General features: G+C 44.6%; 2 protein-coding genes across 8 annotated transcripts in view; one reads left to right on the top strand and one right to left on the bottom strand.

Moving 5' to 3' along the window:
* Positions 1 to 1,716, bottom strand: part of myo9aa (myosin IXAa) — a 366,573-nt gene extending 364,857 nt beyond the window's left edge. For all 6 annotated transcript variants that reach the window (XM_063071043.1, XM_063071045.1, XM_063071047.1 and 3 more), the window contains exon 1: positions 1,497 to 1,716. The gene's annotated coding sequence lies outside the window, so the exon portion shown is untranslated. The remainder of the gene's footprint in view (positions 1 to 1,496) is intronic.
* Positions 1,717 to 1,778: 62 nt separating this feature from the next.
* Positions 1,779 to 12,010, top strand: senp8 (SUMO peptidase family member, NEDD8 specific). 2 transcript variants are annotated; one of them, XM_063071049.1, is made up of 2 exons: positions 1,779 to 1,926; positions 11,155 to 11,992. In XM_063071049.1, exon 2 carries the CDS (start codon positions 11,162 to 11,164, stop codon positions 11,795 to 11,797), a length of 636 nt encoding a protein of 211 aa, XP_062927119.1. In that variant the 5' UTR covers positions 1,779 to 1,926; positions 11,155 to 11,161; the 3' UTR covers positions 11,798 to 11,992. The 2 variants fall into 2 exon arrangements, with proteins under 2 accessions (XP_062927119.1, XP_062927120.1); XM_063071050.1 differs by having other exon boundaries at positions 1,796 to 1,918; positions 11,155 to 12,010.
* The last annotated feature ends 249 nt before the right edge of the window (positions 12,011 to 12,259 follow it).

Below are 12,259 nucleotides of genomic sequence, written 5' to 3'. Positions count from 1 at the left end.
CACTCAGCCCATCAAGATTGTCATTTCAGTACCTCCCTTGTTTCCACACACTTCACCCATCCTTCTACTTACTTCCATTAATAAAACCTGGCTTCAACCTATGGTAGAAAATCCCACATTTCAACCCTATCCAAATTTCTAGTGCAATTTTCCTCTGCCCTTTGTAGCAAAAACCATCAAATATAATCTTCCCAACTCACATACAAAAGCTTCAAGTTTCTCTTTGTACACATGCCTCAAATTACTCAACTTAATTTGCCAAGATGGGAGGGGAAAACAGATCACAACATACTTTAGAATACCACTATTAGTTGATGTTTTAGATTGTGATCAGAAATACTGACTATCCCTTTGCTTCCACAGATGCTGGTTGACCCACTGATTTCTTACAAGTGTTTGTCTCCTGCTCCAAGCGCCAGCATCAATCTAGTGTCGCATACTTTAAAACTGGCTGCGCTACTCAGTTGCCTGCTCTGCCTGGCAAGAGCCTAATCAAAATTTACTGTCAGATGTTAACCACTGTTTAAGATGACAGTATCTTAGAGATTTAAGCTGCACCCCTTTAAAAGCCAAGTGACAGTGTTTCTCAGCTTCTTGAATATCAGATTTTATTCAATTTCAATGAATGTTCCACTCCAAGATGTAATCAGGTGATAGCCTTGGTTTCCTTATCACATCAACTTTCAACATTAGTAAAAATGTATTTCACTGTTATCTGAAAACATGTTTTATGGTAATGCTTGAAAGGTGACATCCTGCAGAAATCCATGGTAAAATTACAAAAGAAATTCCGATGTTATTGGGAAAATCTTTAAAAGGTAACAATAGAACCACCCATGTATACATCCTTGACATACATGCAACAGAGTTTTTAAACCTGCCAAAAGACCACAGTGAGCTAAGATCGTCCTTGCCAGTGCGGCATAACTGTACCTAGTGTACCCTTGCCAACTGGGACACAGAGCCAACCCCAATGTGTCCCATGCCAATTGAAGCGAACTTGTATAGCTTGTATATTGAATGGGCTCTGGTGCGGCGGCCGGACAGAAGGTACCAGTGCCGGCGGTGCTGGCACAATGTTGACTCAAGTGCCAGCGTGCAACAGATCAACACGTTCGAAGAGACGGCGCCTGAGAACGGGTTAAAAGGGAGCCCGAACGTAACGATGCAGCGAAACTCATGCCGGGGGTTTGACTGGGGGGGGGGGGCGGAATATGTATATATGGAAGCTGATGCGGCGAGCCGATGCTCGGCTCCGTGGGTGCGTGCGGAGGGGGTCCCGCGGCCAGCCTGACGCGAACCGAACGCATTGGCAGCCGAGGTACGAGGGGCGTCGGAGTCCGGTCACCAGCTGCCCATCGCTCTGCGCACGATAGTGTCTCTATCCGGAACGGGCGCGCCTCCCCGTCCCTCACACAGACCCTTTCTCTCACTCACTCGCTCCCCACCGTCCCGTCCCACCCCACCGACCCCGTCATTCTGGCAACCACACCGACCCGCTTGTTTCCGCCCCCCCGAGGCCGGTCCAGCCCGGGCCCCGCCGTCAGCGCCGCTCCCTCATCGTCGCCGCTCTCAGCACCGCAACTCCCGCTACCCTCGCCTCTTCCGTTTGGGCACGAGCAACTCCGGCGACCCTCGCGCATGCGCCGAGTAGGGGCGGGCTGGCGCCGGCCGAGGGGGCGTGGCGGTTGTGGCCGAGAGACAGGACCAGGTGACGCATGACTCCACGGCTCCTCCCCCACCCCGCAAACCGGTGACGTACCGCCACCTGGCGACGCCAAGGCTACGGTCTACGGTCACGGTCGTGAAGCGATTGCTCCGCCTTTACGGCGGTGGCTGCAGTAGCTCCGGTTCACTCGCGACAACATGGAGCAGCGATCTCCGCCTTAGTGGCGCCCGGAAGACGGGATCGGTCTCGGTAATTAGGTAACTGTGTGAATTAAGCAGCTCACTAACTTTGGCCAACGCTATTGCTGGAAACCAGACGGGTAATTCTGGCCGCCGGGGTGGGGGGGTGGAATCTGAGGGTGGGAGTATCAATGAAAGTCGTCAGGCGTGGCCAGTGCGCCGCGGGGCGGGGCTTAGCTTCCAAGTAGGGTGTCAATCACCTCGATGGGTGGATCCTCTTTCCCAGAGGTTTGGGCTGCGCTGGTCTCCGAACCGGCGATCCCGCAGAAAATCCGGGATAACTGGTGTTAGTTAACCATTGAAGATGACGCATTTACAGGCGGAGGTGGGGTTTGTCAGCTGTCAGTCTTGCTGCTGTTGGTGCTGACGTCACTCACTTTATGGGTGGAGCCTCCGTTAGAACGATCAGTTACGGACGAAGAGGCGGGGTTTATATGACGTCACTGGTTGTCATAGAAGGCGGGGCTTTGTTTCGCAAGACCTCAGGTCTGTGGAGACTTAACTGTGATACGCACCATCAGAGTGGGACTTCCAGCTGCTAATTATACATCTGTCACTGTGATTGTCCTCAACAAAGGAAGGTTAAGGAAATTGAATTGGTGTTCATAGACCTCTGGTTGATAGGTTAAAAATTAGCAAATTTGCAGATGACACAAAGCTGGGTGGCAGTGTGAAATGTGAGGAGGATGTTATGAGAATGCAGGGTGACTTGGACAGGTTGGGTGAGTGGGCAGATGCAGTTTAATGTGGATAAATGTGAGGTTATCCACTTTGGTAGCAAGAACAGGAAGGCAGATTTCTATCTGAATGGTGTCAAGTTAGGAAAAGGGGAAGTACAATGAGATCTAGGTGCGCTTGTTCATCAGTCACTGAAAGTAAGCGTGCAGGTACAGCAGGCAGTGAAGAAAGCTAATGGCATGCTGGCCTTCATAACAAGGGAAATTGAGTATAGGAGCAAAGAGGTCCTTCTGCAGTTGTACAGGGCCCTAGTGAGACACCTGGAATATTGTGTACAGTTTTGGTCTCCAAATTTGAGGAAGGACATCCTAGCTATTGAGGGAGTGCAGCGTAGGTTCACGAGGTTAATTCCCGGGATGGAGGGACTGTCATATGTTGAAAGATTGGAGCGACTGGGGTTGTATACACTGGAATTTAGAAGGATGAGAGGGGATCTGATTGAAACATATAAGATTATTAAGGGCTAGAGGCAGGAAACATGTTCCCGATGTTGGGGGAGTCCAGAACCAGAGGCCACAGTTTAAGAATAAGGGGTAGACAATTCAGAACGGAGTTGAGGAAAAACTTTTTCACACAGAGGTTTGTGGTTCTGTGGAATGCTCTGCCTCAGAAAGCAGTGGAGGCCAATTCTCTGGATTCTTTCAAGAAAGAGTTAGATAGACCTCTTAAAGATAACGGAGTGAAGGGATGTGGGGAGGAGGCAGGAGAAGGGTACTGATTGTGGATGATCAGCCATGATCACAGTGAATGGTGGTGCTGGCTCGAAGGGCTGAATAGCCTACTCCTGCACCTATTGTCTATTGTTAACACACACAAAATGCTGGAGTAACTCAGCAAGTCAAAATGAATAAGCAGTCGACGTTTCGGGCGAGACCCCTCATCAGGACTAAGTTCCTCCAGCATTTTGTGTGTGTTGCTAGATTTCCAGAATGTTTAGTGTTTCTGGGGTTGGTACGTTAATTGTGTACCACAGAGAGTTTAGATGAGTGGTAATGCCTGTGAGGGGAGGCGAGTCTATGGGAATGGGGTGAGGGATAATAAGAGAAAATCTGCAGATGTGAAGTTCAAGCAATACACACAAAATACTGGAGGAACTCCGCAGTCCAGGAAGCACCTATAGAAAAGAGTGAATAGTCGGTATTTCATGCTGAGACCCTTCAATAAGACTGGAGAAAAAAGATGAGGTCAATAAGAAGGTGGGGGGAGGGGAGGAAGAAATACCAGTAGTTGGTGATAAATGAAACTGGAAGTGGGGAGGCACAAAGTAAAGAGCTGGGAGGTCAATTGGTGAAAGAAATAAAGGGCTGGAGAAGGGGAATCTGATAGGAGAGGATAGAAGGCTGTGGAAGAAAGGGAAGAGGGAGGAGCATCAAAGGGACGTACTCACATCTCCTGCCTCACTACCATTCAGGACTCCAGGCAGTCCTTCCAGATGAGGCGACACTTCATCTGTGAGTCGGTTGGGGACATCTACTGTATCCAGTGCTCCCAGTGTTGCATCCTGTATATTAAGGGTCGCTAACCCGTCGATCGCGATCGACCGGTCGATCTTTGAGATTTTAAAAAATCAAAAATAAATACACAAATGCTGTTGTAATGTGAGCATTATAAAAGTAAGTAATACTAATTAAGATAATGGTAATATAGCAATATTTTCACTAAAAAGCTGTTTGTAAAGAGATATTGTTTCTGGGTTGGGGGGGTTTAGTTCCATTCTTTCTGCCCAGTGCGCATGTGTGTAGCACCCCCGCCATGCACCGCGTTTTCAGCGTAGCCTGTGCTGCATCAAAGTGACCAATTAGATTAGGGATAAGAGTACTGACTGTCACAAACATCAATATACGGCAGTGTCCCCAGGGGTGCAGCGGTAGTCAGGATGCACACAGCTCATCTTCAAGAAAAAAAGCCGAAATGAACAAGCTAATTAATTAGGTGCTGCCTGGCACGTAAATGTCGGCTCAGATCAGAGGCAATGCAATTGGCAATCGCTCGTGATATCCTGATAGCGTGGCGGAGGCTCCATGAAAGAAGGCAAAAACATACAAATTCCATCCAGAATAGGAAGAGGAATTTCTGTTTACCTTGGTGAAACACAAGTGTGTACGTATGTTGTGCCACCAAACACAAGCACTGACTAAAAGAGGGAATCTGGAGCAGCACCACAACACCAACCACCAGGAATTTAAAGACACCTACCCCCCAAAGAGCGCAATTCGTGCCTGGAAAGTTTGAGCTGGAATCGGGGTTGAAGGCCCAGCAATTGTTTTCCGCAAAACATGCTGCTCAAAATAAGGCTGCTATTGAAGCATCATTTCGTGTAAGTCACCTTTTGGCTAAACACAAGAAGCCTTTTACAGATGGTGATTTATTCAAGGAAGCAATGGTCATTACCGCAGAGACTGTTTTTAATGACTTTAAAAACAAAAATGGCATCACAACCGCAATACATAATATACTGCTGGGCCCTGCAACAGTGACAAGGAGGGTAGAGTCACTGTCAGAGGACGTGAATATTTTTCACTACAGTTCGATGAATCCCTGAATGTAATGCAAACAGCTCAGCTTGTTGTATTTGTCAAAATGACTTTCCAGATTTTACAACAAAGGAGGACTTCCTCACTCTTTTGCGATTAAAGGAAAGAACGAGAGGTGAGGATATTTACAATGAGTTTAAAAAATATGTACGTGAAAATGATATCCCCATTCATAAACTGGTGGCAATTACTACTGATGGGGCCGAGCATTGCGCAGTGTGTGCGTAAGTTTTATAGCACTAAAAGTCAGTGCCTACGTCGGGTCAACTTATCTATGTGAAATTGCAGTTTCACAGATGAAAATTATTATACCTAAGTACAGGAGCTGAGTTACTGACAGACACCTCACTAGGGTTGCCAACTTTCTCACTCCCAAATAAGGGACAAAAGTAGCAGTCAAATCCCGGGACATTTGTGTTTACCCCGAGAAAGACTACCATGACCATGAAGCTTTGCGCGGCACCTGTGTCTGCATGTGTGTACGTGCCGATTTTTTTACCTCACGAATCGGTTTTGGCTTAATTTTCATTATTTCTACTTTATATAGGCTGTGTATTTATCATATCATTCTGCTTTTACTAGTTTTATTTTAGGTTTTATGTGTTATTTGGGATGATTTGGTAGGTTATTTTTTTGGGTCTGGAAACGCTCAAAATTTTTTTTCCGTATAAATTGCTTCTTCGGCATAAAGCATTTCAGCACGAACGGTTTCATAGGAATGCTGTACCTTAGCGGGGGGAATACGTGACAGTTGGCAACCCTACACCTCACAGACTGTCCCAGACTGGCTGTCTGTAGTTATGAGCCAAATTTCAGGGAACTAGCAGAAAGTATTCAGCCCCAGTCATCACACTGAGTGCAACAGTCAATATTTATTCATTTATTTTTCTTGTTGAAATAAAATTAAATAATGAAACTTAGAATTAAAGGAGTGAAGTATTGTAATATTCTTAAAGAAAGACAGCTATGGCCTGTTTGATATGCTAGTTACAGTGTTTTCTTGTTTGAATTAATTGGAAAGTTTGACAAAAGTATTTTGTGTAATTCAAATACAATTCGCCCAAATAAAAGGCCTCAAATTGGAAATACAATCTGAGCTGTTTTTTCTCTAAACGATTTAGTAGGTTGCCTTTCACTGAGGTTGAGGTAGGGGATCTTGGGCTTAAAAAGGTTGGTGACCACTACTGTATATCGTTGAGACCTGATGTAGATTGAGAGACTGCTTCGCCAAGCACCTACGTTCTCCCCACCAGAAAAAGTGAGATCTCCCAGTGGCCACCCATTTTAATTCTACTTCCCATTCCCATTCCAACATGTCAGTCCATGGCCTCCTCTACTGCCAGAATGAGACCACACTCAGGTTGGAGAAACAGCACCTTATATTCCATCTGGGTAGCCTCCAACCAGATGGCCTGAGCATCAATTTCTTGAACTTTGATTAATTGCCACCCCTTCACCATTCCCCATTCCCATTTCCCTCTCTCACCTTATCTCCTTACCTGCCTATCGCCTCCCTCTGGTGCTCCTCCCTTTCCTTTGATTCCTTGGCCTTCTGTCCTCTCCTAACAGATTCCCCCTTCTCCAGCCCTTTTTCTTTTTCACCTATCAACTTCCCAGCTCTTTACTCCCCCGCTCCCCTTCTCCTGGTTTCACCTATCATCTACCACCTTGTATTTATTTATTCCTCCCCTCCCCACCTTCTGTGTAAGAATGTATCATCAGTACATTTAGAAAGGAATAATATGGTTTAGCAGAATTGATATTGATTGATAAAAGAGAAATCATATTTACAAATCTGTTGGAGTTCTTTCTGGATCTAGTAGAGGGCCCAGGATGTTGCTTTAGATGGAACATTTCAGCTGAAATTTATTAGTTTTGTTTCACTTGGAATGAAAGTTGAGGAGTGATCCAATTAAGATATCCAAAATAATAAGGGGCAACAATAATATAAATGAGGAGAAACTTCTCCCTGAACCAGAAGGAATGTATGTCTGCAACTAGAAAGAATAGATTTGAGGCAAGGGGTAGGAGATTTCATGGGGATTTGAGGAAGAATTTTTCTCACACAGATGTTCTTTGAAATCTGGAATACACTGCCTGAGAAGGCGGGGAGGGTAAAGACTAAAGTTTTAAGTTCAATATAAATTTATTATCAAAGTACATACAGTATATGACACCATATCCAGCCCTGAGATTCATTTCCTTGCGGACATTCACGTTAAGTACAAAGAAACACATTAGAATCGATGAAAACACATGCTGGAGAAACTCAGCAGGCCAGGCAGCATCAAAGGAAAAGAGTACAGTCGACATTTTGAGCCGAGACCCTTCATCAATTAATGAAAAACTGTACACAAGATGGACAACCACTGTGCAAAAGACAACAAATTGTGCAAATACAGAAAGAAAGAAATAACAAAATAATAATAATAAATAAGCAATAAATATCAAGAAGATGAGATGAAGGGTCCTTTAAAGTGAGTGTATATGGGTTGTGGGAACAGTTCAGAGATGGGGTGAGTAAGGTTATCCCCTCTGGTTCAGGAGTGTGATGGTTGACGGGTAATTACTGTTCCTGAGGCTCCTGTACCTGATGACAGCAGGTACCAAGATTCAAGATTCAAAAAACTTTATTGTCATTCTAACCATACATCAGCTCTGCAGGGCAGAATGAGACAGCGTTTCTCAGGGTCAGTGCTGTGATGCAGCCAGTCAATATACTCTCCGCTGTCTAGTGGTTTGTTAAAGTTTTAGATGACATACTGAATCTTTGCAAACTTCCAAGAAAATAGAGACAGTGCCCTGCTTTCTCTATAACGGCACTTAGGTGCTATGGGAAAATGTGATTCATATAGAGAGATGGCTGACTCACAGAAAGTCAAAGGGTCTGTTTCTGATGAGCAGTATTTGTATTTTCAAGAATCTGATTATAGAGAAACATTGCTGAACATGTTTGAAGCAGATGGAATTGTGGGTAATACCAAGTTCTGCAGGAACTGGGGGAGGGGGGGGAAGCATCTCTGGAGGGAAATGGAGAACTGACATTTCAGGTCAAGACCATCTTCATTTTCATGTGGTGTTTATGAAGGGTCCTGACCTGAAACGTCAATTGTTGATTTAGATGCTGCCTGACCTGCTGAGTTCCTCCAGCACTCTGTGTTGCTCCAGATTCCAGCATCTGCAGTCTCTTATTTTTTTAGAATTGTGGATGATATAATTGTTCGGAGTTAGTTACCACATAGAAAACTGAGTCGGAAAAAACATGTTTGCCTGGGTTTGGCATGCTGGTGGGGTACCACAGGAATTGATGAGGGCCCCAGCTATTCTATGTATTTGGCCAAGAGGACAAAATATAACATTTCAAATTTACTTGATGCCAAGAGATTAAGTTAGGATGTGAGTCATGAATATGAGGCTACAGAGAGGGTTCAAAAGACCTCAGCAGCCCTCAGTGAGTAGGCAACAACATGACAGTTGGAGTACAATATGAAAAATTTGTGGTCATCCACTTCAAGAGAAAGAAAACTGAAATTCTGAGTCTGTATGAAATGTTGAGATAGAAATAATTTACTCTGGACAGCGGAATCCACGTCAAAGGAAGTTATCGCCAAATCAGAAGCTCTTTGATCAGATTACAAAAAAGTTCTGACATGCAGACCTAGTAGTGATGTTTAAGCACTGTTGATAATACATTGAAAAGACAGGAAGGTGGTCACAGATCGGAGGCCTGTGAGTATTTGAATCTTTTCAGCCTTGGCAGGAGTTAAGCCAGAGATAATCTGAAAGATGTTTGAGAAGGAATCGCTGGCTGGAATATGAAATAAAATGCAACACCAGGAAAGTGACACAACTTCAAATTAACAGGAGCCATGTTTCTTACAGACTTATAAAAGTGAATTCTTGAGAGAAACAACCCAGGTTCAAGTTCAACTTTGTCATTCACCAATACGTGAATACAGCCAAACGAAGCAGCTTTCCTCCAGGCCAAGCTGCCAAACACCATTTGAACAATCATTCACAGCACAAGGCACACATGACACATTTAAGATAGCAGTATAAAGGTTGAGGGGGGACTTGATAGAGGTATTTAAAATTATGAGGGGGATTGATAGAGTTGACATGGATAGGCTTTTTCCATTGAGAGTGGGGGAGATTCAAACGAGGACATGAGTTGAGAGTTAGGGGGCAAAAGTTTAGGGTTAACATAAGGGGGAACCTCTTTACTCAGAGTGCTGGCTGTGTGGAACGAGCTTCCAGCAGAACTGGTTGAGGCAGTTCAATGTTGTTATTTAAAGTTAAATTGGATAGATATATGGACAGGAAAGGAATGGAGGGTTATGGGCTGAGTGCAGGTCGGTGGGACTAGGTGAGAGTAAGAGTTCGGCACGGACTAGAAGGGCCGAGATGGCCTGTTTCCATGCTGTAATTGTTATATGGTTATATAAAAATATAATATAGCCCAAGTCCTTGAGTGTCATGTCTTGTAGATTGCTGGTGCATGGGATGTTGTCTGCAGTTGAACACAATCCATCTTGTTCTACATTGAGCTAACACTGGAGGGCAGAACCGATGGGAGGTGCCAGCCTCCAGCATCATCTCTTCTGGACGGCTGCAATAGGCAACACCGCAGCACGAAGCCTAGTCCGCACAGCTCCCCTGCCATCAGTCTTGTCAATAAACCGGTGAATTGACTTGCAGTATTGTATACAGCGTTACCAATGTCCAACAGGGTCTTGCAATCAGGAGAAAAATGTCCAAGACAAGCAGTGGCTGTTGGACTGTGCACTGCCTTCACGCGCCTCAGTGATGAGTATATGTGACAATAAATGGATGTTTTAGAAATAACGATGCAGACTTTCAGGATAACTTCCCCACTCTTCACTGAAATAGTGCCACTATGTCTTTTACAATTCTTCAGGGAATAGGCAGCTGTGGGTCAAGGAATGCAAGCTTCAGCGAGATATTCAGCTCATAGTCCTGCACCTTGGAGCATGTGAAGGCCTCACATTATGGTCTCTTCCAAAAACAGACCTCCCTCAGTATTATACCAAGACATAGCTTAAAATTTTTCAGTAGAATTTAAAAATGGAGCCTTCTGATTCAGAGGTGAGAGTGCTGACTCTTAAGGCACAACTCATGATACTCTTCACATGCAAGTATTCTATCTTACAGTGTTCTTTTTATTCATTGTCATATTGCTATTTGTATGCTGCAAAATTGCTGACCCATTTGCTTTATTATGAGAGGAACAATAATCTAGAGGGTGTGCATTTAAAGTGAGGGGGAGTAAGTTCAAAGGAGATGTGAGGGGTAAGTTTTTTCTTACACAGAGTGGTGGGTGCCTGGAACGCACTGCCTGGGGTAGTGATAGGGGCAGAAACATTAGGGACTTAAGAGACGTTTGGGATGAGCACATGAATGTGAGGAAAATGGAGAGAGATGGTCATTGTGTAGGCAGGAGAGATTAGTTAGCCATTTGATTACTAATTAAATTGGTTTGGCACAAGATTGTGGGCTGTTCCTATGCTGTACTCTTCTATGTTCTCTGATCAAAGATGATTTTGCTTGCATTTAATTATGTTATCTTGAGTAATCTATCAACCATCTTTGATATAAAATTATGTCCACAGTCTGGAACTCGGGTGGCGCGCGTGCCGGCTTTTCAATTTCAAAAGTGGGATTGGCTCGAGCCCGATGGTGGTTTGACGCGACCACCCTTGCCCGCTACTCGGGCAGCTGGAGACACTCGCTAAAAGAAGAGAGTGCGTGTGGTCTCCAGAATGAAACAGACACTGTATATGTTTGTACTTTTTAATCAACAATTTTCACCATACGATGTTAATGTGGAAGAGTGAACAGTAAATGATTAACCTTACTACGACTCTGTCTTCACTGGCTCCGGTTTAACTTGGTGTTTAGTCAGAGTTTCATGAGTTTAATGGTTAAGATTATAATGTGCCTTTTTGCTTTGCAGGAACAGCATGAATTCAGTGATCCTGAGCTACCATGACAGCTTAATACGCTATTCAGATCTCCTCCTCCTCAATCCACCAAACTGGCTGAATGACCATATCATTGGGTTTGCCTTTGAGTACTTTGCCACTGAACAGTACAAGGAGCTAGTGGGGAATGTGTGCTTCATCAGCCCTGAGGTTACCCAGTTTATCAAGTGCACGACCAGTCAGGAGGAGCTAGCCATCTTTCTGGAACCTCTAGCCCTGGACCAGAAGAGCTTAGTCTTCTTGGCAGTCAACGACAATTCTGTGCAGGCAGCTGGGGGTTCTCACTGGAGCCTGCTCTTCTACAACAGGGAGAAGAACTGCTTCAGTCACTATGATTCCTGCAGCAGTATGAATGAAAGCCACGCCCGGCAAATTGCCAGGAAATTGCAATACTTCCTGGGAACCCAATCCAAAGTGCCTTTCTTTGAAGAGTTTGCGCCAGTACAGAAAAATAGCTATGATTGTGGGATGTATGTAATATGTAACACAGAAGCTCTCTGTGAGCGGTATCTCAGGAGGGACCAGAGGCCACTGCAGACGATTGTCACCCCATCTTACATCACACAAAAGAGAACCAACTGGAAAAAGCTGATCGAGCAGATGGCAAAGGAATAATTAGTTCTTGCACAAATATTTGCCTTCTTTAGTGGTTGAGCCATCTATATTTTTGTTGACAGAAGAACTACCTTTGCTGAGTTGGGGAATGTTTGTTTATAGTCACAATAAAAGGCTAGATGGATTTGTGTATTGTAAAAGTTGTCCCTTGATACAATGGAAGAGACATAAACTGCTGGAGGAACTCAGCAGATCAGGCAATATCAATGGAAATTAATGAACAGTCAGCGTTTTGGGCTGAGACATTTCATTAGGACTGGAAAGGAAGGGGAAAGAAGCCAGAATAAGAAGGTGAGGGGAGGGGAAAGAGGACAAGCTAGAATGTGATAGGTGAAGCCAGGTGGGTGGGGAAGGGGAGATGAAGTGAGAAGCTAGGGGAGGGGATAGGTTTCTTCAGGTACATAAGAGGATACCAGAAGTTTCTTCACATACAAAAAGTGTAAAAGAGAGGTGAGATGCTGG

This window comes from Mobula hypostoma, chromosome 18, assembly GCF_963921235.1.
Source record: "Mobula hypostoma chromosome 18, sMobHyp1.1, whole genome shotgun sequence".
NCBI lineage: Eukaryota > Metazoa > Chordata > Chondrichthyes > Myliobatiformes > Myliobatidae > Mobula > Mobula hypostoma.
Note: the sequence above shows the minus strand (reverse complement) of the source record. Positions and strands in the feature narration are given on the sequence as shown.